This window comes from Scyliorhinus torazame, chromosome 2 (genome assembly GCF_047496885.1).
Source record: "Scyliorhinus torazame isolate Kashiwa2021f chromosome 2, sScyTor2.1, whole genome shotgun sequence".
NCBI classification, from domain to species: Eukaryota; Metazoa; Chordata; class Chondrichthyes; order Carcharhiniformes; family Scyliorhinidae; genus Scyliorhinus; species Scyliorhinus torazame.
Window position 1 is genome coordinate 199,238,961 of NC_092708.1, and position 27,898 is coordinate 199,266,858.

General features: G+C 50.4%; 1 protein-coding gene across 8 annotated transcripts in view; it reads right to left on the reverse strand.

Moving 5' to 3' along the window:
• Window positions 1-27,898, reverse strand: part of LOC140395077 (uncharacterized) — a 659,825-nt gene that overhangs the window by 269,797 nt on the left and 362,130 nt on the right. For all 8 annotated transcript variants that reach the window (XM_072482474.1, XM_072482512.1, XM_072482492.1 and 5 more), the window contains 2 exons: window positions 16,619-16,750; window positions 4,714-4,845 (listed from right to left, as the gene is read on the reverse strand). In XM_072482474.1, the coding sequence (XP_072338575.1) occupies window positions 4,714-4,845; window positions 16,619-16,750 (264 nt within the window). The remainder of the gene's footprint in view (window positions 1-4,713; window positions 4,846-16,618; window positions 16,751-27,898) is intronic.

The window sequence follows — 27,898 nt, forward strand, 5'->3', positions numbered from 1 at the left end:
GCTCTAGAACCACCATCAAACACCCCGACACTACTCAGTCAAACGCTTTCTCGGCGTCAAATACCACAACCACCTCTGCCTCCCTCCCCTCCGCCGGCGCCATAACCATGTTCAATACCCTACTAATGTTCGAAAAGAGCTGCCTCCCCTTCACAAACCCCGTCTGATCTTCGCCTATCACCTTAGGGAGGTACTCCTCCAACCTACCCGCCAATACATTTTCCAACACCTTTGCGTCCACATTCAAAAGTGATATGGTCCGATACGACCCACATTCTGTCGGATCCTTATCTTTCTTGAGCAACAGGGAGATGGCTGCCTGCCCCAAAGTCTGTGGCAACACCCCCCTCCCTATCGCCTCCTCAAACATCCCCACCATCAGCGGCGCCAACTTATCTTTACATTTCTTGTAATACTCTACAGGAAACCCATCTGGCCCTGCTACCTTCCCCGACTGCATCCTCCCAATCGCATCATTTATCTCCTGCTCTGCTATCGCCCCCGACAATATGGCCCTATACCCTCCCCAACCTCGGGCATTCCAAACCATCCAGGAATTCCTGCATCTCCCGATCCTCCCCAGGTGGCTCCGACCTATGCAATCTCTCATAAAACTCCTCAAACACCCTATTAATCTGATCTGGAGCCACCACCAACTTCCCTGCCCTATCCTGCACCTGAACAATTTCCCTCGCCGCTGCCTCCCTCTGAAGTTGACCTGCCAGCATTCGTCCCGCCTTCTCTCCATAATCATAGACCGCACCCTTCTCCCACCTCAATTGGTGCATCTCCTTCCTTGTGGACAGCCGGTCAAAACGCGCCTGCAACTCCTTTCTCTTTTCCAACAGTGTTGGATCCACATCCTCTGCATACCTCCTATCCAACACTTCCAACATCTCATCTATTAACCTTTACCAATCCACCCTCTCCTCCTTATCCACCTTTGCCTTAAATGATATCACCTCCTCCCTCACCACTGCCTTCAAAGCTTCCCATACCACCGCCTGCAAGACCTCACCTGTATAATTAAACCGCACATATTCCTCAATAACTTTTCCAATCTTATCACAAAACCCTCGGTTCCCCAACGGCCCCACATCCAATCTCCACCCCGCCTCTGCACTATTGCCTTCTCCAACACCATATCAATGCAGTGTGGCGCATGGTCCGATATCGCAGTTGCTGAATATTCCGACCCCTTGACCCCGGTCAACAGCAACTTCCCCAACACAAAACAATCTATCGGCGAATAGGCCTTATGAACCGAAGAGAAGAAAGATACTCCCGCTCCCCCGGGTGCAAAAACCTCCAAGGGCCCACTCCACCATTAGCCCAGCCAATGCCTTCGCTCCCCCTGACCGGGTAAGCGGTCGCGGTTGTGACCTGTCCAAATTTGGCTCCTCCACCATATTCCAGTCTCCACCCACTATCAATTCATGTGAATCCAAGTCGGGGATGGCCCCACACACCTTATTTACAAACCCTGCATCATCTCAGTTGGGACCATACACGCTTACCAACGCCACCAACCTCCCTTCCAATGCCCCTGTCACTATTACGTATCTACCTCCCTGATCTGCCACAACTTTATCCATTTGGAACCTCACTCTTTTATTCACCAGAACCGCAACCACCCGCGCCCTACTATCAAAACCCGAGTGAAACACCAAGCGAACCCAGCCCTTTATAAGCCTCCCCTGATCCTTCACCCTCAGGTGAGTCTCCCGCTGCATCGCCGCATCTATTTCAAACTTTTCAAATGCGCAAGCACTCTTGACCTCTTCACTGGGCCTCCCAACCCCCTCACGTTCCACGTAACTATCCTAACAGGGGCTCTCTCCCCTTCCCTTCTCCCCCCATCCCCCTTCCCTGCTTATCCACCATCATCATAATTTCAGGCCCTACCCACTGAGCCTGACCCGTCCCTATCCATTGTTGACATCGAACCCCATCCTCCCTTCCCAGAATCCCCCCTTACACTCCCTCTCGAAGAAACCCCACCCAGTGTCGATCCCCTCCCCTCCCTTTTCTCACCTCCTAGGCCCATTGAAACCTGCTCACCAGGCTCCAATGTCGGCAGCCCCTCCCCCCACAACACGTCCGCTCACTAGCCGACTTACGTTAGCTAGTGTGGGGCCCGCTGTTCATGCCTTTCTTCCCCTCCCGCCCAGTCCCAGAAAAAACAAACAATCAAATATGTGCTTTATATAAAAAAACATCGCTACAAAGAACAGCAACAAAAATCTTGAACCTCTCTAACAGCATGAAGTAAGAACATTATTCAAAGCTACAGAGAACAGCAACAAAAAAAACTTTAATCTCTATAACAACATAAGAATAAGAACATAAGAACTAGGAACAGGAGTAGGCCATCTGGCCCCTCGAGCCTGCTCCGCCATTCAATGAGATCATGGTTGATCTTTTGTGGACTTAGCTCCACTTTCCGGCCCGAACACCATAACCCTTTATTCCTTTATTCTTCAAAAATCTATTTATCTTTATCTTGAAAACATTTAATGAAGGAGCCTCTTCACTGGGCAGGGAATTCCATAGATTTACAACCCATTGGGTGAAGAAGTTCCTCCTAAACTCAGTCCTAAATCTACTTCCCCTTATTTTGAGGCTATGCCCCCTAGTTCTACTTTCACCCGCCAGTGGAAACAACCTCCCCACATCTATCCTATCTATTCTCGTCATAATTTTATATGTTACTATAAGATCCCCCCCCCCCGCATCCTTCTAAATTCCAACGAATACAGTCCTAGTCTACTCAACCTCTCCTTGTAATCCAACCCCTTCTGCTCAGGGATTAACCGAGTGAATCCCCTCTGCACACCCTTCAGCGCCAGTATGTCCTTTCTCAGGTAAGGAGACCAAAATTGAACACAATACTCCAGGTGTGGCCTCACTAACACCTTATACAGTTGCAGCATAACCTCGCTCGTCTTAAACATGAAGTGAGAACATTATTCAAAGCTATAAAGAACAACAACAAAATACTTTTAACCTCGATAACAATATGAAGTAGGAACATTATTGAAAGTCACATATGTACATTCTCCCACTCTTTACTTCCGTCCCAAGCCTTCTGCCTTCATAAATGCCTCCACCGTCTCAAAATAAAAGTCTCTGGAGTTGTAGGTCACCCTTAGCTTTGCTGGATAAACCACTCCAAACTGCACTCCACTGACGTACAATGCCACCTTCACCCGGCCAAAAGCCACTCGCCGCTTTGCCAGTTCCACCGTCAAGTCTTGGATAGATACGAACCTTGGCACCAGCCCATTGCACCTCCCGCTCCTTCTTTGCCCAGTTCAATATCTTCTCCTTCATGTGATATCTGTGAAAACAGATAATCATTGCCCTTGGCAGCTCATTTAATTTAGGCTGAGGCCTCAGCGACCGATGAGCTCGGTCCAATTCATACAGAGAGGGTTATTCTCCCTCCCCCATCATCTTGGCAAAGTACTCGGCCGGCCTTGGGCCCTGCACCCCCTCGGGCAGGCCCACAATTCTTACATTTTGTCATCTCGAGCGGTTTTCCATATCCTCCAGCTTTGCTCGTAGCTCCTTATTGGCCTCAACCACCCTCTGCAGCTCATCTCCCAACGAGGTGAGCAGATCGCTGTGCCAAAACATGGCCTCCTCCACTCCCTTCATCTTCTCACTCTGTTCCCTCACCTCAGCCGCGCCTTTACAGCAGCTACCTTCACCAGGGCAAGTGCCTCCTCTACCAAGGCCTTCAGTGCCACTGCCACCTCCTTTCTCACCACCTCCATATGCTTTGCAAACTGCTTTTCAAGCTCTAGAGACACCACCTCAGCCATCTTCTCTGCTGTAAGCAGTGCGTCTCCACCCAGCGGCCTGGACTCCGCCCTCTTGTCAGCCCTTGTGCTGGTCCTCATGCTCGACGGCGAGCTCTCATTCTCTCCCTTCCTCGCTGCTGCCTTCCTCTGATTTTTGGACATCTTTCGCCTTTTTGTCGGCTCTTAGTTCTTCATGAATTGTCCCCAGGACTGGGCAATAAAAATTCCCCAAAAGAAAAAAAAAACATATACGCCTCAAGCAGGAGCCACCCTTCGGCTGCCTCATGTTCTGGACCCTGCCCCAATGCTCCGGCCGCTTCAAGCACAGATCTCAGTCTCACTGCTCCTGCTGCTCCACTCTTTGCCTTCAGTTCTGCTGCTCCAGCTGCCTCACCCCCTGCCACTGTTTCGGCTGCCTCGATCCTGGAGTCAGGCCTGCCATCTTGACTACCCGTATTAGACTCCGCCCCTGACACTCTAACTGCCGTGCACTCTGGGCCTGATGCCTTCGCTCCGGCTGCCCGAAACTCCCTCGGGGATTTTCATCAGTTTGGTTTGGCTCCCGTCCCTTAGGCCCTAAAGGCTGAAAAAAGTGGGAGAAAAATAAAAAACTCCAAAATACTATCCGCCGGTGGTGGCCTCTTTTTCATGCAGCCACTCCGGTCACGAGCACCACCGGATGTCAGCTCATCAATATATGATGGTCACTAAGCAATCCAATCTGAATTCAGGTGATTTTCTAGCACAAACAGGCACACCAAATTCAATTCAGACAAACCGAAAATCACTGCACACCTCTCCCAATCCTCCAGGTTTGAACAGCCGTCACTGACCCCTTCCTGCTTGTTCACCACTGCCTCATTGGTTTATTAAAGTCAGGTTGTGATTTAGGATCATTGATAATTACCTGAGGAACTGTGGAGTCTGTGGAGATTTCTGTAGTTTCATCTTGCTCTGTGTCAGTTTCTGGACTTACAGACGCTGTTAATTTTGGGCCATATTTTGACAAATCGATACTTGGTCGCCTTGCTGAATATTTCTGTATTGGTAAATAGAAAGATATGATTATTGTATAACTTTGTTAAATGGATCCGAGTTCTACTGCCATTGTCAGCATTTATTGTCTATCTCTGATTACCTTTTAGAAGTTTGGGGTGAGCAGCCTTCTTGTAATAATGTGTTATCGGGCCACCTTCAGAGCTGTTAGGGAGGGAATCCCTCGATTTTGACTGAGAGATAATTAAGGAACAGGGATATTGTTGGTGTGAGGCTTGAACAGAGAATTGCAGCTGGTGCTGTTTCTATTAATCTGTAACCCTATCCTTCTTGGTAGCAGGGGTCGTGTTTTAGGTGGTGCTGTTCAAGGTGCCTTGGTGAATTGCTCCAGTGCATTTGAACCCATTTGTATCCAATTAACAGGGAGGACAGTGGATTTTCCATGTCTCCGTGATGTTCCAGCCTCTCCGGCTGGGATTCACGCAGGCATGGATTGGTGCAAGTATACTTAGACCTGGCCCTGACGCGATGGACCTCGCGTTGGGTCAAGAGGGTGTGTATTTAACGTTGGTGCCCTCAAGGTTTATTGGAGGGCCTCCCTCCCTCCCACAATTCAAATCCTGGCGTCACTCACACCAGAGATCCCCATCAGTAACCCCTGCATATCAGAGACCCCACCAAATATCAGAGACCTCCCCTTATATCTGACCCTGCTGTAGAATCGCTGCATCCTCGTCACAGTTCACCCTCCCACCCAACTTGGTATCCGCTGCAAACTTTGAGATGTTACATTTTGTTCCCTCATCCAAATCATTAATATATATTGTGATTAGCTGGGGTCCCAGCACTGATCCCTGTGGCACGCCATTAGTTACTGCCTGCCAATTTGAAATGGTTTACCCTGAATCCTACTCTTTGCTTTCTCTCTGCCAATCAGTTTTCTAACCACCTCAATATACCTCCCCCAATCTTATGCGCTTTAATTTTGCACAATAATCTCTTATGCGGACTTTGTCAATCACCTTCTGAAAATCCAACATACCACATCAGCTGGCTCCCCCTTGTCCACTGTACTGGTTACATCTTCAAAGAATTCCAACAGATTTGTCAAGCATGATTTTCCCTTCATAAATCCATGCTGACTCTGACTGATCCTGCCACTGCTTTCTAAATGTTCCGCTATAAAGTCCTTGATAATGGATTCAAGGATTTTCTACCGATATTAGGCTTACTGGTCTAGAATTCCCTTTTTTCTCTCTCCCTGCCTTATTGAATATTGGAGTGACATCAGCTGCCCTCCAATCTGCAGGGACTGTTCCAGAGTCTATAGAATCCCGGAAGATGACCATCAATGCATCCACTATTTCCAGAGCCACCTCCTTAAGCATTCTGGGATGCAGATTCTCAGGTTCTGGGGATTTATCCGCTTTCAATCCCATCAGTTTTTCCAGCACCATTTCTCTACTAATATTGATCTCCCTCAGTTCTTCCCTCTCACTAGACCGTTCATTCTCCAACATTTCTGGGATCTGATTTATGTCCTCTTTTGTGAAGACAGAACCAATGTATGTATTCAATTGCTCAGCCATTTCTTTGTCCCTTATTATGCATTCCTCTGTTTCTGTCTGTAGGTGTCCTACATTTGTCTTTACCAATCTCTTTCTCTTCACAAATCTATAGAAACTCTTAGTGTCAGTCTTTATGGTGCCCTGCAAGCCCCACATATCAGAGAGCCCCCTGATATCAGAGAGCCCGAATGCATATCAGGGACCCCCCTGTGTATCAGAGCCCTCCCCAGAGGCACCCCACCATTTGTCACCCTGCCTGGAAGCAAATGTCCCCTTTTGTGAAGACAGAACCAAAGTATGTATTCAATTGCTCAGCCATTTGTTTTGTCCCGTATTATGCATTCTCCTGTTTCTGCCTATAGGGGTCCTCCATTGTCGTTGCCAATCTCTTTCTCTTCACATATCTATGGAAACTATTAGTGTCCCCTGCAAGCCCCCCACATACCAGAGAGGCCCCCATATCAGAGAGCCCCAATGCTCTCTGGCATGGGAACACTGCCATACACATACAAAATTCGTCTCAAACCGGACGCCATCCCGGTCGTTCACGCACCTCGCAGGGTTCCTGCGCCACTTAAAGACCGCCTCAAGCTGCAGCTGCAGGATCTCCAGGACCAAGGGGTCCTATCCAGGGTCACGGAGCCCATGCCATGGGTCAGCTCCATGGTGTGTGTCAAGAAGTCCTCTGGCGAGCTCCGCATCTGTATAGACCCTAAAGACCTAAATAATAACATTATGCGGGAACATTATCCCATACCTAAACGGGAGGAAATCACCAGTGAAATGGCCCAAGCCAAGATATTCACCAAACTGGATGCCCGCATACGGGAAAATGGCCTGCGCCTCAACCGAGCCAAGTGTGCCTTTGGCCAGACCAAATTGAAGTTCCTGGGGGACCACAACTCCCGGTCAGGGGTCCGTCCGGATGCAGACAAGGTGAGCGCCATCACAGCCATGCCGCGGCCGGCCGACAAGAAGGCTGTACTACGATTCCTGGGCATGGTCAACTTCCTCGGGAAATTCATTCCCAACCTTGCCTCCCACACAACGGCTCTGCGCCATCTCGTAAAAAAATCTACAGACTTCCAGTGGCAACATACACACCAGCTGGAATGGGAGAAGCTCAAACACAAACTTGCCACGGCACCAGTGTTGGCGTTCATCGACACGTCTCGTCCCACCAAAATCTCAACTGATGCCAGCCAATCCGGCATTGGAGCAGTGCTCCTGCAAAGGGATGACACGTCGTCATGGGCCCCGGTTGCCTTTGCATCACGGGCTATGACCCCCACAGAGCAGCGCTACGCGCAAATCGAAAAAGAATGCCTGGGCTTGCTAACTGGTTTGGACAAGTTCCACGATTATGTATATGGTCTTCCACGATTCACGGTCGAAACTGACCACGGCCCCCTGGTCAACATAATAAATAAGGACCTGAACGACATGACCCCTCGCCTCCAGCGCATCCTACTTAAACTCAGGAGGTATGACTTCCAACTGGTCTACACTCCAGGGAAGGACCTCATCGTGGCGGATGCCCTATCCCGAGCAGCAAGTACACAACCAGATGCGGAGGGGTTCGTATGTCAGGTCGAGGCACAGGTGGCCTTGACAGCGGCAAATCAGCCGGCTAACGACTCCAGTCTGGCCCGCATTAGCAGAGAGACAGTGGCCGACCCCCTTTTACAGCGAGTGATGTGCCACATTACGGGAGGATGGCTCAAAGGGCAGTGCCCGCAGTTCTATAATGTACGGGATGACCTAGCCACCATTGATGGGATCCTTCTGAAGCTAGACAGGATCGTCATTCCGCACAGTATGCGCCAGCTGGTTCTCAATCAAATACACAAAGGCCACTTGGGGGTCGAGAAGTGCAGACGGAGGGCCCGAGAGGCGGTATACTGGCCGGGCATCAGTGACAATATAGCCAACATGGTGCTCAACTGCACAACCTGCCATAGGTTTCAGCCGGCGCAACCTCCTGAGACGCTTCTGCCCCATGAGCTGGTGACGTCCCCCTGGGCGAAGGTGGGTGTCGACCTATTTCACGCGCTTGGCATGGACTATGTTATCATAGTGGACTACTTCTCCAATTACCCAGAAGTCATACGCCTACACGATCTGACGTCGTCTGCTGTCATCAGGGCCTGCAAAGACACCTTTGCTCGCCACGGCATTCCGATGACTGTCATGTCGGACAATGGGCCCTGTTTTGCCAGCCATGAATGGTCGTCCTTTGCCGCTTCATATGGCTTCACACATGTGACGTCCAGCCCTCTGCATCCCCAGTCCAATGGAAAGGCGGAGAAGGGCGTTCACATTGCCAAGCGGCTCCTCTGCAAGGCTGCTGCTGCCGGATCGGACTTTCACCTCGCCCTGCTGGCCTATCGCTCGGCCCCGCTAGCCACGGGTCTCTCGCCAGCACAGCTGCTGATGGGTCGCACCCTCAGAACAACTGTGCCTTCCATCCTGGCACCAACAACAGACCATGCTCCGGTACTGCATAAGATGCAACTGCAGCTTGATCGCCAGAAGAGTTCGTACGACACAAGGGCAACTGATCTTCCTCCCCTGGCCCCTGGAGACAAAGTCCGCATTCATCTACCAGATGGTGGCTGGTCAGCACCTGCCGAAGTTCTCCGACGCGTGGCTCCCCGCTCGTTCCTGGTACGCATGCCGGATGGATCCGTGCGTAGGCGCAATCGGCGAGCCCTTCGCCTCCTTCCACGCTCGCAACGGAACCGTACACAGACACCAGGTCCTCCACTGGTTCCTGATAGTGACTTCGTGGAGCTGCCACAGACCATGCCCCTTCTATCGCCACCGGTGGCCAGGCCCGCACCTCAGCCGGTGGATCTCGACCCACCCTTGAGGCGGTCAACCTGAATTCGTCGCACACCTACTAGACTGGACTTATGAGACTGTTCGCACGTCAAAGTTTAGCAACTATTGTATTGTAACATGTTACTGTTTTATCATTCCAGATCTCGTTTGACCGGACCACACTCGTTAGCATGTCACACCCGACATCGCCCCATGTATATAGTTCCGCCGCATGTACATGCTGTAAATATCACACACACACACTTTTAGCTGCACTCAGGACACATTCATATTTATAACCACGTAGGCACATAATCTTATAAAAAGATTATTCTTTTTATATTCAAATACACACATCATGATCGACAGACCAACAGACCAATTAGCACACATAACACGACAGCCAATCACAGACAAGGACAGAGACAGTATAAGACAAGAAACACGACACCTGGTGGTCAGTCCATCTGGAGACCAGGACAAGGACAGGACCTGATTAACAACACACTCAGAGAGTCACCACGTGTGCAGTATCAAGACAGATCAGTCAATAACAAGTTGGAATAAAACAGCGTTGTACCAATTGCAACCGTGTTGGTTCATCTGTACCTCAGAGCACCCAACACCACAAATCCCTTGGCCAACAATCCCTTCCTTCCACCAACCCCCAAACAACCCTCAACATTTTAAATACAAACATCAAAGAAAAGGATTCAGGAATCAACCATCCACCAATACATAGTCACCAACAACGTACACAGTCCAACCTCCACCCCACCCCAAACCCCCGCCTAATGTTTGATGTCATCCAATTCTTGAAAGTGCATAATACACAAAGCCCATTAATTGTAGAACCCTTCCATCCTTCCCCTCAACTCAAACCTCACCTTCTCGAGTGTTAAAAACTCCAACAGATCCCCCCGCCACGCCAGGGCACAGGGTGGAGAGACTGACCTCCACCCCAACTGGATCTGCCTTAGGGCGATCAGCAAGGCGAAGGCTAAAACATCTGCCTCCGCACCCGCATCCAACCTCGGCCAGTCCGGTACCCCGATTATGGTCTCCAGAAGACTCGTCTCAAGCCTCACAAGTACCCACCTTCAAAATTACCCTGAACACCTCCCTCCAATACCCCTCCAGTTTTGGGCAGGACCAAAACATATGAACATGGTTTGCGGGGCCCCCCACAACGTTCCCAAACATCCTCTACCCCCTCGTCGGCTCATCCTCACCTTTGTGCGGTGCACCCTTCAGCTGTATCAGCCCCAACCTCGCGCACAAAGTTGAGGCAATTACCCGCTGGAACACTTCACATCACAACCCCTCCTCCATGCTATCTCCCAAGTCTTCCTCACACTTGGCCTTAAATCTCCTCCAGCGTGCCTTCTCTTCTCCCAGAATCGCCCCATAAATCGCTGACCCCCCCCCTTCTCCAGTCCCCCTGTCATCAGCACCTCCTCCAACAGTGTGGAGGCCGGTGCTACTGGGAAGCTCTGTATCTCCTTCTTAGCGAAATCTCAGACCTGCATATACCAAAACATTTCCCCCTGCCCCAAACCATACTTCACCCCAGCTCCTTCAATCCCCCAAACCGGCCTCCCAGAAACAAATCCTTTAATGCCCTGAATCCCTTCTCCTCCCAGCTCCAAAAACTCCCATCCCACTTCCGTGGCTCAAATCTGTGATTCCCCCAAATCCGCATTTCCCTTGACCCCCACCCCCAGCCTAAAGTGCTGCCGCAACTCCCTCCAGATTTTCAACATCGCTACTACCTGACTCCCTGAGTATTTTCCCGGAGCCATTGGGAGTGGCGCTGTTGCCAACGCCCTCAGCCAGACTCCCTGCACAGACTCTCCTCCATCCTAACCCACTGAGAGTCTCCCCCTCTAACCCAGCTCCTCATCTTCTCCACGTTCACCGCCCAGTAATAATATAGTAAATTCGGAAGACCCAACCCCCCTGACTGCTGTCCTCTATGCAACAGCACCTTCCTAAGCCTGGCCACCTTCCCCACCCCCCATATAAACAAGGTAATCATCCTCTCAACCTCCTTGAAAAATGCCTTTGGCAGGAAGATCGGCAGGCACTGAAAAATAAACAAGAATCGTGATAACACGTTCATTTTAATTGTCTGTACCCGACCTGCCAGTGACAGAGTGAGACCATCTCACCTTGCCAGATCCGCTTTCATCCTCCCCACCAGACTAGTAACGTTAAACCGACGGAACCCCCCCACCAATCCTGTGCCATCTGCACCCCCAGATATCTAAAGTGAGTCGCTGCCCTACGGAATAATAGCCACCACCCACCCATGCACCCCCTGGCCGAGACACCACAAAATATTCACTTATGTCTAAATTTACTTCTAGATCCTGAAAAAGATCCAAATACTCGAAGCAGCTCCAATATGCCCCCCCATCGACACACTCGTTTCCGATACATCCAACAGCAAGTCATCCGCATACAAAGATATGCTCTACCCACCCCTCCCCACGCACTATCGCTTTCCATACCTCCAAACTCCTCAACACGATGGCCGACTGCTCAATCGCAATTGCGAACAACAGGGGGAGACGTAGGACATCTCTGCCTGGTCCCACGGTGCAGAGAAAAATATCCCAAATTCATGTATTCACATTCGTGCGAACACCCGCCCTCAGCTCCCTGCACAGCAGTCTTATCCAATCTACGAATCGTGGCCCAATTCCAAACCGCTCTAGAACCGCCATCAAATACCCCGACACTACTCAGTCAAACGCCTTCTCGGCGTCAAATACCACAACCACCTCTGCCTCCCTCCCCTCCGCCGGCGCCATAACCATGTTCAATACCCTATTAATGTTCGAAAAGAGCTGCCTCCCCTTCACAAACCCCGTCTGATCTTCGCCTATCACCTTAGGGAGGTACTCCTCCAACCTACCCGCCAATACATTTTCCAACACCTTTGCGTCCACATTCAAAAGTGATATGGTCCGATACGACCCACATTCTGTCGGATCCTTATCTTTCTTGAGCAACAGGGAGATGGCTGCCTGCCCCAAAGTCTGTGGCAACACCCCCCTCCCTATCGCCTCCTCAAACATCCCCACCATCAGCGGCGCCAACTTATCTTTACATTTCTTGTAATACTCTACAGGAAACCCATCTGGCCCTGCTACCTTCCCCGACTGCATCCTCCCAATCGCATCATTTATCTCCTGCTCTGCTATCGCCCCCGACAATATGGCCCTATACCCTCCCCAACCTCGGGCATTCCAAACCATCCAGGAATTCCTGCATCTCCCGATCCTCCCCAGGTGGCTCCGACCTATGCAATCTCTCATAAAACTCCTCAAACACCCTATTAATCTGATCTGGAGCCACCACCAACTTCCCTGCCCTATCCTGCACCTGAACAATTTCCCTCGCCGCTGCCTCCCTCTGAAGTTGACCTGCCAGCATTCGTCCCGCCTTCTCTCCATAATCATAGACCGCACCCTTCTCCCACCTCAATTGGTGCATCTCCTTCCTTGTGGACAGCCGGTCAAAACGCGCCTGCAACTCCTTTCTCTTTTCCAACAGTGTTGGATCCACATCCTCTGCATACCTCCTATCCAACACTTCCAACATCTCATCTATTAACCTTTACCATTCCACCCTCTCCTCGTTATCCACCTCTGCCTTAAATGATATCACCTCCTCCCTCACCACTGCCTTCAAAGCTTCCCATACCACCGCCTGCAAGACCTCACCTGTATAATTAAACCGCACATATTCCTCAATAACTTTTCCAATCTTATCACAAAACCCTCGGTTCCCCAACGGCCCCACATCCAATCTCCACCCCGCCTCTGCACTATTGCCTTCTCCAACACCATATCAATGCAGTGTGGCGCATGGTCCGATATCGCAATTGCTGAATATTCCGACCCCTTGACCCCGGTCAACAGCAACTTCCCCAACACAAAACAATCTATCGGCGAATAGGCCTTATGAACCGAAGAGAAGAAAGATACTCCCGCTCCCCCGGGTGCAAAAACCTCCAAGGGCCCACTCCACCATTACCCCAGCCAATGCCTTCGCTCCCCCTGACCGGGTAAGCGGTCGCGGTTGTGACCTGTCCAATTTTGGCTCCTCCACCATATTCCAGTCTCCACCCACTATCAATTCATGTGAATCCAAGTCGGGGATGGCCCCACACACCTTATTTACAAACCCTGCATCATCTCAGTTGGGACCATACACGCTTACCAACGCCACCAACCTCCCTTCCAATGCCCCTGTCACTATTACGTATCTACCTCCCTGATCTGCCACAACTTTATCCATTTGGAACCTCACTCTTTTATTCACCAGAACCGCAACCGCCCGCGCCCTACTATCAAAACCCGAGTGAAACACCAAGCGAACCCAGCCCTTTTTAAGCCTCCCCTGATCCTTCACCCTCAGGTGAGTCTCCCGCTGCATCGCCGCATCTATTTCAAACTTTTCAAATGCGCAAGCACTCTTGACCTCTTCACTGGGCCTCCCAACCCCCTCACGTTCCACGTAACTATCCTAACAGGGGCTCTCTCCCCTTCCCTTCTCCCCCCATCCCCCTTCCCTGCTTATCCACCATCATCATAATTTCAGGCCCTACCCACTGAGCCTGACCCGTCCCTATCCATTGTTGACATCGAACCCCATCCTCCCTTCCCAGAATCCCCCTTTACACTCCCTCTCGAAGAAACCCCACCCAGTGTCGATCCCCTCCCCTCCCTTTTCTCACCTCCTAGGCCCATTGAAACCTGCTCACCAGGCTCCAATGTCGGCAGCCCCTCCCCCCACAACACGTCCGCTCACTAGCCGACTTACGTTAGCTAGTGTGGGGCCCGCTGCTCATGCCTTTCTTCCCCTCCCGCCCAGTCCCAGAAAAAACAAACAATCAAATATGTGCTTTATATAAAAAAACATCGCTACAAAGAACAGCAACAAAAATCTTGAACCCCTCTAACAGCATGAAGTAAGAACATTATTCAAAGCTACAGAGAACAGCAACAAAAAAAACTTTAATCTCTATAACAACATAAGAATAAGAACATAAGAACTAGGAACAGGAGTAGGCCATCTGGCCCCTAGAGCCTGCTCCGCCATTCAATGAGATCATGGTTGATCTTTTGTGGACTTAGCTCCACTTTCCGGCCCGAACACCATAACCCTTTATTCCTTTATTCTTCAAAAATCTATTTATCTTTATCTTGAAAACATTTAATGAAGGAGCCTCTTCACTGGGCAGGGAATTCCATAGATTTACAACCCATTGGGTGAAGAAGTTCCTCCTAAACTCAGTCCTAAATCTACTTCCCCTTATTTTGAGGCTATGCCCCCTAGTTCTACTTTCACCCGCCAGTGGAAACAACCTCCCCACATCTATCCTATCTATTCTCGTCATAATTTTATATGTTACTATAAGATCCCCCCCCCCGCATCCTTCTAAATTCCAACGAATACAGTCCTAGTCTACTCAACCTCTCCTTGTCATCCAACCCCTCCTGCTCAGGGATTAACCGAGTGAATCCCCTCTGCACACCCTTCAGCGCCAGTATGTCCTTTCTCAGGTAAGGAGACCAAAATTGAACACAATACTCCAGGTGTGGCCTCACTAACACCTTATACAGTTGCAGCATAACCTCGCTCGTTTTAAACATGAAGTGAGAACATTATTCAAAGCTATAAAGAACAACAACAAAATACTTTTAACCTCGATAACAATATGAAGTAGGAACATTATTGAAAGTTACATATGTACATTCTCCCACTCTTTACTTCCGTCCCAAGCCTTCTGCCTTCATAAATGCCTCCACCGTCTCAAAATAAAAGTCTCTGGAGTTGTAGGTCACCCTTAGCTTTGCTGGATAAACCACTCCAAACTGCACTCCACTGACGTACAATGCCACCTTCACCCGGCCAAAAGCCACTCGCCGCTTTGCCAGTTCCACCGTCAAGTCTTGGATAGATACGAACCTTGGCACCAGCCCATTGCACCTCCCGCTCCTTCTTTGCCCAGTTCAATATCTTCTCCTTCATGTGATATCTGTGAAAACAGATAATCATTGCCCTTGGCAGCTCGTTTAACTTAGGCTGAGGCCTCAGCGACCGATGAGCTCGGTCCAATTCATACAGAGAGGGTTATTCTCCCTCCCCCATCATCTTGGCAAATTACTCGGTCGGCCTTGGGCCCTGCACCCCCTCGGGCAGGCCCACAATTCTTACATTTTGTCATCTCGAGCGGTTTTCCATATCCTCCAGCTTTGCCCGTAGCTCCTTATTGGCCTCAACCACCCTCTGCAGCTCATCTCCCAACGAGGTGAGCAGATCGCTGTGCCAAAACATGGCCTCCTCCACTCCCTTCATCTTCTCACTCTGTTCCCTCACCTCAGCCGCGCCTTTACAGCAGCTACCTTCACCGGGGCAATTGCCTCCTCTACCAAGGCCTTCAGTGCCACTGCCACCTCCTTTCTCACCACCTCCATATGCTTTGCAAACTGCTTTTCAAGCTCTAGAGACACCACCTCAGCCATCTTCTCTGCTGTAAGCAGTGCGTCTCCACCCAGCGGCCTGGACTCCGCCCTCTTGTCAGCCCTTGTGCTGGTCCTCATGCTCGACGGCGAGCTCTCATTCTCTCCCTTCCTCGCTGCTGCTTTCCTCTGATTTTTGGACATCTTTCGCCTTTTTGTCGGCTCTTAGTTCTTCATGAATTGTCCCCAGGACTGGGCATTAAAAATTCCCAAAAAGAAAAAAAAAACATATACGCCTCAAGCAGGAGCCACCCTTCGGCTGCCTCATGTTCTGGACCCTGCCCCAATGCTCCGGCCGCTTCAAGCACAGATCTCAGTCTCACTGCTCCTGCTGCTCCACTCTTTGGCATCAGTTCTGCTGCTCCAGCTGCCTCACCCCCTGCCACTGTTTCGGCTGCCTCGATCCTGGAGTCAGGCCTGCCATCTTTACTACCCGTATTAGACTCCGCCCCTGACACTCTAACTGCCGTGCACTCTGGGCCTGATGCCTTCGCTCCGGCTGCCCGAAACTCCCTCGGGGATTTTCATCAGTTTGGTTTGGCTCCCGTCCCTTAGGCCCTAAAGGCTGAAAAAAGTGGGAGAAAAATAAAAAACTCCGAAATACTATCCGCTGGTTGTGGCCTCTTTTTCATGCAGCCACTCCGGTCACGAGCGCCACCGGATGTCAGCTCATCAATATATGATGGTCACTAAGCAATCCAATCTGAATTCAGGTGATTTTCTAGCACAAACAGGCACACCAAATTCAATTCAGACAAACCGAAAATCACTGCACACCTCTCCCAATCCCCCAGGTTTGAACAGCCGTCACTGACCCCTTCCTGCTTGTTCACCACTGCCTCATTGGTTTATTAAAGTCAGGTTGTGATTTAGGATCATTGATAATTACCTGAGGAACTGTGGAGTCTGTGGAGATTTCTGTAGTTTCAACTTGCTCTGTGTCAGTTTCTGGACTTACAGACGCTGTTAATTTTGGGCCATATTTTGACAAATCGATACTTGGTCGCCTTGCTGAATATTTCTGTATTGGTAAATAGAAAGATATGATTATTGTATAACTTTGTTAAATGGATCCGAGTTCTACTGTCATTGTCAGCATTTATTGTCTATCTCCGATTACCTTTTAGAAGTTTGGGGTGAGCAGCCTTCTTGTAATAATGTGTTATCGGGCCACCTTCAGAGCTGTTAGGGAGGGAATCCCTCGATTTTGACTGAGAGATAATTAAGGAACAGGGATATTGTTGGTGTGAGGCTTGAACAGAGAATTGCAGCTGGTGCTGTTTCTATTAATCTGTAACCCTATCCTTCTTGGTAGCAGGGGTCGTGTTTTAGGTGGTGCTGTTCAAGGTGCCTTGGTGAATTGCTCCAGTGCATTTGAACCCATTTGTATCCAATTAACAGGGAGGACAGTGGATTTTCCATGTCTCCGTGATGTTCCAGCCTCTCCGGCTGGGATTCACGCAGGCATGGATTGGTGCAAGTATACTTAGACCTGGCCCTGACGCGATGGACCTCGCGCTGGGTCAAGAGGGTGTGTATTTAACGTTGGTGCCCTCAAGGTTTATTGGAGGGCCTCCCTCCCTCCCACAATTCAAATCCTGGCGTCACTCACACCAGAGATCCCCATCAGTAACCCCTGCATATCAGAGACCCCACCAAATATCAGAGACCTCCCCTTATATCTGACCCTGCTGTAGAATCTCTGCATCCTCGTCACAGTTCACCCTCCCACCCAACTTGGTATCAGCTCCAAACTTTGAGATGTTACATTTTGTTCCCTCATCCAAATCATTAATATATATTGTGATTAGCTGGGGTCCCAGCACTGATCCCTGTGGCACGCCATTAGTTACTGCCTGCCAATTTGAAATGGTTTACCCTGAATCCTACTCTTTGCTTTCTCTCTGCCAATCAGTTTTCTAACCACCTCAATATACCTCCCCCAATCTTATGCGCTTTAATTTTGCACAATAATCTCTTATGCGGACTTTGTCAATCACCTTCTGAAAATCCAACATACCACATCAACTGGCTCCCCCTTGTCCACTGTACTGGTTACATCTTCAAAGAATTCCAACAGATTTGTCAAGCATGATTTTCCCTTCATAAATCCATGCTGACTCTGACTGATCCTGCCACTGCTTTCTAAATGTTCCGCTATAAAGTCCTTGATAATGGATTCAAGGATTTTCTACCGATATTAGGCTTACTGGTCTAGAATTCCCTTTTTTCTCTCTACCTCCCTTATTGAATATTGGAGTGACATCAGCTGCCCTCCAATCTGCAGGGACTGTTCCAGAGTCTATAGAATCCCGGAAGATGACCATCAATGCATCCACTATTTCCAGAGCCACCTCCTTAAGCATTCTGGGATGCAGATTCTCAGGTTCTGGGGATTTATCCGCTTTCAATCCCATCAGTTTTTCCAGCACCATTTCTCTACTAATATTGATCTCCCTCAGTTCTTCCCTCTCACTAGACCGTTCATTCTCCAACATTTCTGGGATCTGATTTATGTCCTCTTTTGTGAAGACAGAACCAATGTATGTATTCAATTGCTCAGCCATTTCTTTGTCCCTTATTATGCATTCCTCTGTTTCTGTCTGTAGGTGTCCTACATTTGTCTTTACCAATCTCTTTCTCTTCACAAATCTATAGAAACTCTTAGTGTCAGTCTTTATGGTGCCCTGCAAGCCCCACATATCAGAGAGCCCCCTGATATCAGAGAGCCCGAATGCATATCAGGGACCCCCCTGTGTATCAGAGCCCTCCCCAGAGGCACCCCACCATTTGTCACCTTGCCTGGAAGCAAATGTCCCCTTTTGTGAAGACAGAACCAAAGTATGTATTCAATTGCTCAGCCATTTGTTTTGTCCCGTATTATGCATTCTCCTGTTTCTGCCTATAGGGGTCCTCCATTGTCGTTGCCAATCTCTTTCTCTTCACATATCTATGGAAACTATTAGTGTCCCCTGCAAGCCCCCCACATATCAGAGAGGCCCCCATATCAGAGAGCCCCAATGCTCTCTGGCATGGGAACACTGCCATACACATACAAAATTCGCCTCAAACCGGATGCCATCCCGGTCGTTCACAGACCTCGCAGGGTTCCTGCGCCACTTAAAGACCGCCTCAAGCTGCAGCTGCAGGATCTCCAGGACCAAGGGGTCCTATCCAGGGTCACGGAGCCCATGCCATGGGTCAGCTCCATGGTGTGTGTCAAGAAGCCCTCTGGCGAGCTCCGCATCTGTATAGACCCTAAAGACCTAAATAATAACATTATGCGGGAACATTATCCCATACCTAAACGGGAGGAAATCACCAGTGAAATGGCCCAAGCCAAGATATTCACCAAACTGGATTCTTCTAAAGGATTTTGGCAGATCCAACTGGACCCGTCCAGCCGAAAGCTATGCACGTTTAACACCCCTTTCGGCAGATTCTGCTACAACCGGATGCCATTTGGCATCATCTCGGCATTCGAGGTCTTCCACAGAATCATGGAGCAGATGATGGAAGGCATCGAAGGGGTGCGCGTATATGTGGATGATGTCATCATCTGGTCCACCACACCGCAGGAGCACATACATCGTCTCCAACGCGTTTTTGCCCGCATACGGGAAAATGGCCTGCGCCTCAACCGAGCCAAGTGTGCCTTTGGCCAGACCAAATTGATGTTCCTGGGGGACCACAACTCCCGGTCAGGGGTCCGTCCGGATGCAGACAAGGTAAGCGCCATCACAGCCATGCCGCGGCCGGCCGACAAGAAGGCTGTACTACGATTCCTGGGCATGGTCAACTTCCTCGGGAAATTCATTCCCAACCTTGCCTCCCACACAACGGCTCTGCGCCATCTCGTAAAAAAATCTACAGACTTCCAGTGGCAACATACACACCAGCTGGAATGGGAGAAGCTCAAACACAAACTTGCCACGGCACCAGTGTTGGCGTTCTTCGACACGTCTCGTCCCACCAAAATCTCAACTGATGCCAGCCAATCCGGCATTGGAGCAGTGCTCCTGCAAAGGGATGACACGTCGTCATGGGCCCCGGTTGCCTATGCATCACGGGCTATGACCCCCACAGAGCAGCGCTACGCGCAAATCGAAAAAGAATGCCTGGGCTTGCTAACTGGTTTGGACAAGTTCCACGATTATGTATATGGTCTTCCACGATTCACGGTCGAAACTGACCACCGCCCCCTGGTCAACATAATAAACAAGGACCTGAACGACATGACCCCTCGCCTCCAGCGCATCCTACTTAAACTCAGGAGGTATGACTTCCAACTGGTCTACACTCCAGGGAAGGACCTCATCGTGGCGGATGCCCTATCCCGAGCAGCGAATACACAACCAGATGCGGAGGGGTTCGTATGTCAGGTCGAGGCACAGGTGGCCTTGACAGCGGCAAATCAGCCGGCTAACGACTCCAGTCTGGCCCGCATTAGCAGAGAGACAGTGGCCGACCCCCTTTTACAGCGAGTGATGCGCCACATTACGGGAGGATGGCTCAAAGGGCAGTGCCCGCAGTTCTATAATGTACGGGATGACCTAGCCACCATTGATGGGATCCTTCTGAAGCTAGACAGGATCGTCATTCCGCACAGTATGCGCCAGCTGGTTCTCAATCAAATACACAAAGGCCACTTGGGGGTCGAGAAGTGCAGACGGAGGGCCCGAGAGGCGGTATACTGGCCGGGCATCAGTGACAATATAGCCAACATGGTGCTCAACTGCACAACCTGCCATAGGTTTCAGCCGGCGCAACCTCCTGAGACGCTTCTGCCCCATGAGCTGGTGACGTCCCCCTGGGCGAAGGTGGGTGTCGACCTATTTCACGCGCTTGGCATGGACTATGTTATCATAGTGGACTACTTCTCCAATTACCCAGAAGTCATACGCCTACACGATCTGACGTCGTCTGCTGTCATCAGGGCCTGCAAAGACACCTTTGCTCGCCACGGCATTCCGATGACTGTCATGTCGGACAATGGGCCCTGTTTTGCCAGCCATGAATGGTCGTCCTTTGCCGCTTCATATGGCTTCACACATGTGACGTCCAGCCCTCTGCATCCCCAGTCCAATGGAAAGGCGGAGAAGGGCGTTCACATTGCCAAGCGGCTCCTCTGCAAGGCTGTTGCTGCCGGATCGGACTTTCACCTCGCCCTGCTGGCCTATCGCTCGGCCCCGCTAGCCACGGGTCTCTCGCCAGCACAGCTGCTGATGGGTCGCACCCTCAGAACAACTGTGCCTTCCATCCTGGCACCAACAACAGACCATGCTCCGGTACTGCATAAGATGCAACTGCAGCTTGATCGCCAGAAGAGTTCGTACGACACAAGGGCAACTGATCTTCCTCCCCTGCCCCTGGAGACAAAGTCCGCATTCATCTACCAGATGGTGGCTGGTCAGCACCTGCCGAAGTTCTCCGACGCGTGGCTCCCCGCTCGTTCCTGGTACGCATGCCGGATGGATCCGTGCGTAGGCGCAATCGGCGAGCCCTTCGCCTCCTTCCACGCTCGCAACGGAACCGTACACAGACGCCGTGTCCTCCACTGGTTCCTGATAGTGACTTCGTGGAGCTGCCACAGACCATGCCCCTTCTATCGCCACCGGTTCCAGGCCCGCACCTCAGCCGGTGGATCTCGACCCACCCTTGAGGCGGTCAACCTGAATTCGTCGCACACCTACTAGACTGGACTTATGAGACTGTTCGCACGTCAAAGTTTAGCAACTATTGTATTGTAACATGTTACTGTTTTATCATTCCAGATCTCGTTTGACTTGACCACACTCGTAAGCATGTCACACCCGACATCGCCCCATGTATATAGTTACGCCACATGTACATGCTGTAAATATCACACACACACACTTTTAGCTGCACTCAGGACACATTCATATTTATAACCACGTAGGCACATAATCTTATAAAAAGATTATTCTTTTTATATTCAAACACACACATCATGATCGACAGACCAACAGACCAATTAGCACACATAACACGACAGCCAATCACAGACAAGGACAGAGACAGTATAAGACAAGAAACACGACACCTGGTGGTCAGTCCATCTGGAGACCAGGACAAGGACAGGACCTGATTAACAACACACTCAGAGAGTCACCACGTGTGCAGTATCAAGACAGATCTGTAAATAACAAGTTGGAATAAAACAGCGTTGTACCAATTGCAACCGTGTTTGTTCATCTGTACCTCAGAGCACCCAACACCACAAATCCCTTGGCCAACAATCCCTTCCTTCCACCAACCCCCAAACAACCCTCAACATTTTAAATACAAACATCAAAGAAAAGGATTCAGGAATCGACCATCCACCAATACATAGTCACCAACAACGTACACAGTCCAACCTCCACCCCACCCCAAACCCCCGCCTAATGTTTGATGTCATCCAATTCTTGAAAGTGCATAATACACAAAGCCCATTAATTGTAGAACCCTTCCATCCTTCCCCTCAACTCAAACCTCACCTTCTCGAGTGTTAAAAACTCCAACAGATCCCCCCGCCACGCCAGGGCACAGGGTGGAGAGACTGACCTCCACCCCAACTGGATCTGCCTTAGGGCGATCAGCAAGGCGAAGGCTAAAACATCTGCCTCCGCACCCGCATCCAACCTCGGCCAGTCCGGTACCCCGATTATGGTCTCCAGAAGACTCGTCTCAAGCCTCACAAGTACCCACCTTCAAAATTACCCTGAACACCTCCCTCCAATACCCCTCCAGTTTTGGGCAGGACCAAAACATATGAACATGGTTTGCGGGGCCCCCCACAACGTTCCCAAACATCCTCTACCCCCTCGTCGGCTCATCCTCACCTTTGTGCGGTGCACCCTTCAGCTGTATCAGCCCCAACCTCGCGCACAAAGTTGAGGCAATTACCCGCTGGAACACTTCACATCACAACCCCTCCTCCATGCTATCTCCCAAGTCTTCCTCACACTTGGCCTTAAATCTCCTCCAGCGTGCCTTCTCTTCTCCCAGAATCGCCCCATAAATCGCCGACCCCCCCCCTTCTCCAGTCCCCCTGTCATCAGCACCTCCTCCAACAGTGTGGAGGCCGGTGCTACTGGGAAGCTCTGTATCTCCTTCTTAGCGAAATCTCAGATCTGCATATACCAAAACATTTCCCCCTGCCCCAAACCATACTTCACCCCAGCTCCTTCAATCCCCCAAACCGGCCTCCTAGAAACAAATCCTTTAATGCCCTGAATCCCTTCTCCTCCCAGCTCCAAAAACTCCCATCCCACTTCCGTGGCTCAAATCTGTGATTCTCCCAAATCCGCATTTCCCTTGACCCCCACCCCCAGCCTAAAGTGCTGCCGCAACTCCCTCCAGATTTTCAACATCGCTACTACCTGACTCCCTGAGTATTTTCCCGGAGCCATTGGGAGTGGCGCTGTTGCCAACGCCCTCAGCCAGACTCCCTGCACAGACTCTCCTCCATCCTAACCCACTGAGAGTCTCCCCCTCTAACCCAGCTCCTCATCTTCTCCACGTTCACCGCCCAGTAATAATATAGTAAATTCAGAAGACCCAACCCCCCTGACTGCTGTCCCCTATGCAACAGCACCTTCCTAATCCTGGCCACCTTCCCCACCCCCCATATAAACAAGGTAATCATCCTCTCAACCTCCTTGAAAAATGCCTTTGGCAGGAAGATCGGCAGGCACTGAAAAATAAACAAGAATCGTGACAACACGTTCATTTTAATTGTCTGTACCCGACCTGCCAGTGACAGAGTGAGACCATCTCACCTTGCCAGATCCGCTTTCATCCTCCCCACCAGACTAGTAACGTTAAACCGACGGAACCCCCCCACCAATCCTGTGCCATCTGCACCCCCAGATATCTAAAGTGAGTCGCTGCCCTACGGAATAATAGCCACCACCCACCCATGCACCCCCTGGCCGAGACACCACAAAATATTCACTTATGTCTAAATTTACTTTAGATCCTGAAAAAGATCCAAATACTCGAAGCAGCTCCAATATGCCCCCCCATCGACACACTCGTTTCCGATACATCCAACAGCAAGTCATCCGCATACAAAGATATGCTCTACCCACCCCTCCCCACGCACTATCGCTTTCCATACCTCCAAACTCCTCAACACGATGACCGACTGCTCAATCGCAATTGCGAACAACAGGGGGAGACATAGGACATCTCTGCCTGGTCCCACGGTGCAGAGAAAAATATCCCAAATTCATGTATTCACATTCGTGCGAACACCCGCCCTCAGCTCCCTGCACAGCAGTCTTATCCAATCTACGAATCGTGGCCCAATTCCAAACCGCTCTAGAACCGCCATCAAATACCCCGACACTACTCAGTCAAACGCCTTCTCGGCGTCAAATACCACAACCACCTCTGCCTCCCTCCCCTCCGCCGGCGCCATAACCATGTTCAATACCCTATTAATGTTCGAAAAGAGCTGCCTCCCCTTCACAAACCCCGTCTGATCTTCGCCTATCACCTTAGGGAGGTACTCCTCCAACCTACCCGCCAATACATTTTCCAACACCTTTGCGTCCACATTCAAAAGTGATATGGTCCGATACGACCCACATTCTGTCGGATCCTTATCTTTCTTGAGCAACAGGGAGATGGCTGCCTGCCCCAAAGTCTGTGGCAACACCGCCCTCCCTATCGCCTCCTCAAACATCCCCACCATCAGCGGCGCCAACTTATCTTTACATTTCTTGTAATACTCTACAGGAAACCCATCTGGCCCTGCTACCTTCCCCGACTGCATCCTCCCAATCGCATCATTTATCTCCTGTTCTGCTATCGCCCCCGACAATATGGCCCTATACCCTCCCCAACCTCGGGCATTCCAAACCATCCAGGAATTCCTGCATCTCCCGATCCTCCCCAGGTGGCTCCGACCTATGCAATCTCTCATAAAACTCCTCAAACACCCTATTAATCTGATCTGGAGCCACCACCAACTTCCCTGCCCTATCCTGCACCTGAACAATTTCCCTCGCCGCTGCCTCCCTCTGAAGTTGACCTGCCAGCATTCGTCCCGCCTTCTCTCCAGAATCATAGACCGCACCCTTCTCCCACCTCAATTGGTGCATCTCCTTCCTTGTGGACAGCCGGTCAAAACGCGCCTGCAACTCCTTTCTCTTTTCCAACAGTGTTGGATCCACATCCTCTGCATACCTCCTATCCAACACTTCCTACATCTCATCTATTAACCTTTACCAATCCACCCTCTCCTCCTTATCCACCTTTGCCTTAAATGATATCACCTCCTCCCTCACCACTGCCTTCAAAGCTTCCCATACCACCGCCTGCAAGACCTCACCTGTATAATTAAACCGCACATATTCCTCAATAACTTTTCCAATCTTATCACAAAACCCTCGGTTCCCCAACGGCCCCACATCCAATCTCCACCCCGCCTCTGCACTATTGCCTTCTCCAACACCATATCAATGCAGTGTGGCGCATGGTCCGATATCGCAATTGATGAATATTCCGACCCCTTGACCCTGGTCAACAGCAACTTCCCCAACACAAAACAATCTATCGGCGAATAGGCCTCATGAACCGAAGGGAAGAAAGATACTCCCGCTCCCCCGGGTGCAAAAACCTCCAAGGGCCCACTCCACCATTAGCCCAGCCAATGCCTTCGCTCCCCCTGACCGGGTAAGCGGTCGCGGTTGTGACCTGTCCAATTTTGGCTCCTCCACCATATTCCAGTCTCCACCCACTATCAATTCATGTGAATCCAAGTCGGGGATGGCCCCACACACCTTATTTACAAACCCTGCATCATCTCAGTTGGGACCATACACGCTTACCAACGCCACCAACCTCCCTTCCAATGCCCCTGTCACTATTACGTATCTACCTCCCTGATCTGCCACAACTTTATCCATTTGGAACCTCACTCTTTTATTCACCAGAACCGCAACCACCCGCGCCCTACTATCAAAACCCGAGTGAAACACCAAGCGAACCCAGCCCTTTATAAGCCTCCCCTGATCCTTCACCCTCAGGTGAGTCTCCCGCTGCATCGCCGCATCTATTTCAAACTTTTCAAATGCGCAAGCACTCTTGACCTCTTCACTGGGCCTCCCAACCCCCTCACGTTCCACGTAACTATCCTAGCAGGGGCTCTCTCCCCTTCCCTTCTCCCCCCATCCCCCTTCCCTGCTTATCCACCATCATCATAATTTCAGGCCCTACCCACTGAGCCTGACCCGTCCCTATCCATTGTTGACATCGAACCCCATCCTCCCTTCCCAGAATCCCCCCTTACACTCCCTCTCGAAGAAACCCCACCCAGTGTCGATCCCCTCCCCTCCCTTTTCTCACCTCCGAGGCCCATTGAAACCTGCTCACCAGGCTCCAAAGTCGGCAGCCCCTCCCCCCACAACACGTCCGCTCACTAGCCGACTTACGTTAGCTAGTGTGGGGCCCGCTGCTCATGCCTTTCTTCCCCTCCCGCCCAGTCCCAGAAAAAACAAACAATCAAATATGTGCTTTATATAAAAAAACATCGCTACAAAGAATAGCAACAAAAATCTTGAACCTCTCTAACAGCATGAAGTAAGAACATTATTCAAAGCTACAGAGAACAGCAACAAAAAAACTTTAATCTCTATAACAACATAAGAATAAGAACATAAGAACTAGGAACAGGAGTAGGCCATCTGGCCCCTAGAGCCTGCTCCGCCATTCAATGAGATCATGGCTGATCTTTTGTGGACTTAGCTCCACTTTCCGGCCCGAACACCATAACCCTTTATTCCTTTATTCTTCAAAAATCTATTTATCTTTATCTTGAAAACATTTAATGAAGGAGCCTCTTCACTGGGCAGGGAATTCCATAGATTTACAACCCATTGGGTGAAGAAGTTCCTCCTAAACTCAGTCCTAAATCTACTTCCCCTTATTTTGAGGCTATGCCCCCTAGTTCTACTTTCACCCGCCAGTGGAAACAACCTCCCCACATCTATCCTATCTATTCTCGTCATAATTTTATATGTTACTATAAGATCCCCCCCCCCGCATCCTTCTAAATTCCAACGAATACAGTCCTAGTCTACTCAACCTCTCCTTGTCATCCAACCCCTCCTGCTCAGGGATTAACCGAGTGAATCCCCTCTGCACACCCTTCAGCGCCAGTATGTCCTTTCTCAGGTAAGGAGACCAAAATTGAACACAATACTCCAGGTGTGGCCTCACTAACACCTTATACAGTTGCAGCATAACCTCGCTCGTTTTAAACATGAAGTGAGAACATTATTCAAAGCTATAAAGAACAACAACAAAATACTTTTAACCTCGATAACAATATGAAGTAGGAACATTATTGAAAGTTACATATGTACATTCTCCCACTCTTTACTTCCGTCCCAAGCCTTCTGCCTTCATAAATGCCTCCACCGTCTCAAAATAAAAGTCTCTGGAGTTGTAGGTCACCCTTAGCTTTGCTGGATAAACCACTCCAAACTGCACTCCACTGACGTACAATGCCACCTTCACCCGGCCAAAAGCCACTCGCCGCTTTGCCAGTTCCACCGTCAAGTCTTGGATAGATACGAACCTTGGCACCAGCCCATTGCACCTCCCGCTCCTTCTTTGCCCAGTTCAATATCTTCTCCTTTATGTGATATCTGTGAAAACAGATAATCATTGCCCTTGGCAGCTCCTTTAACTTAGGCTGAGGCCTCAGCGACCGTTGAGCTCGGTCCAATTCATACAGAGAGGGTTATTCTCCCTCCCCCATCATCTTGGCAAAGTACTCGGTCGGCCTTGGGCCCTGCACCCCCTCAGGCAGGCCCACAATTCTTACATTTTGTCATCTCGAGCGGTTTTCCATATCCTCCAGCTTTGCTCGTAGCTCCTTATTGGCCTCAACCACCCTCTGCAGCTCATCTCCCAACGAGGTGAGCAGATCGCTGTGCCAAAACATGGCCTCCTCCACTCCCTTCATCTTCTCACTCTGTTCCCTCACCTCAGCCGCGCCTTTACAGCAGCTACCTTCACCGGGGCAATTGCCTCCTCTACCAAGGCCTTCAGTGCCACTGCCACCTCCTTTCCCACCACCTCCATATGCTTTGCAAACTGCTTTTCAAGCTCTAGAGACACCACCTCAGCCATCTTCTCTGCTGTAAGCAGT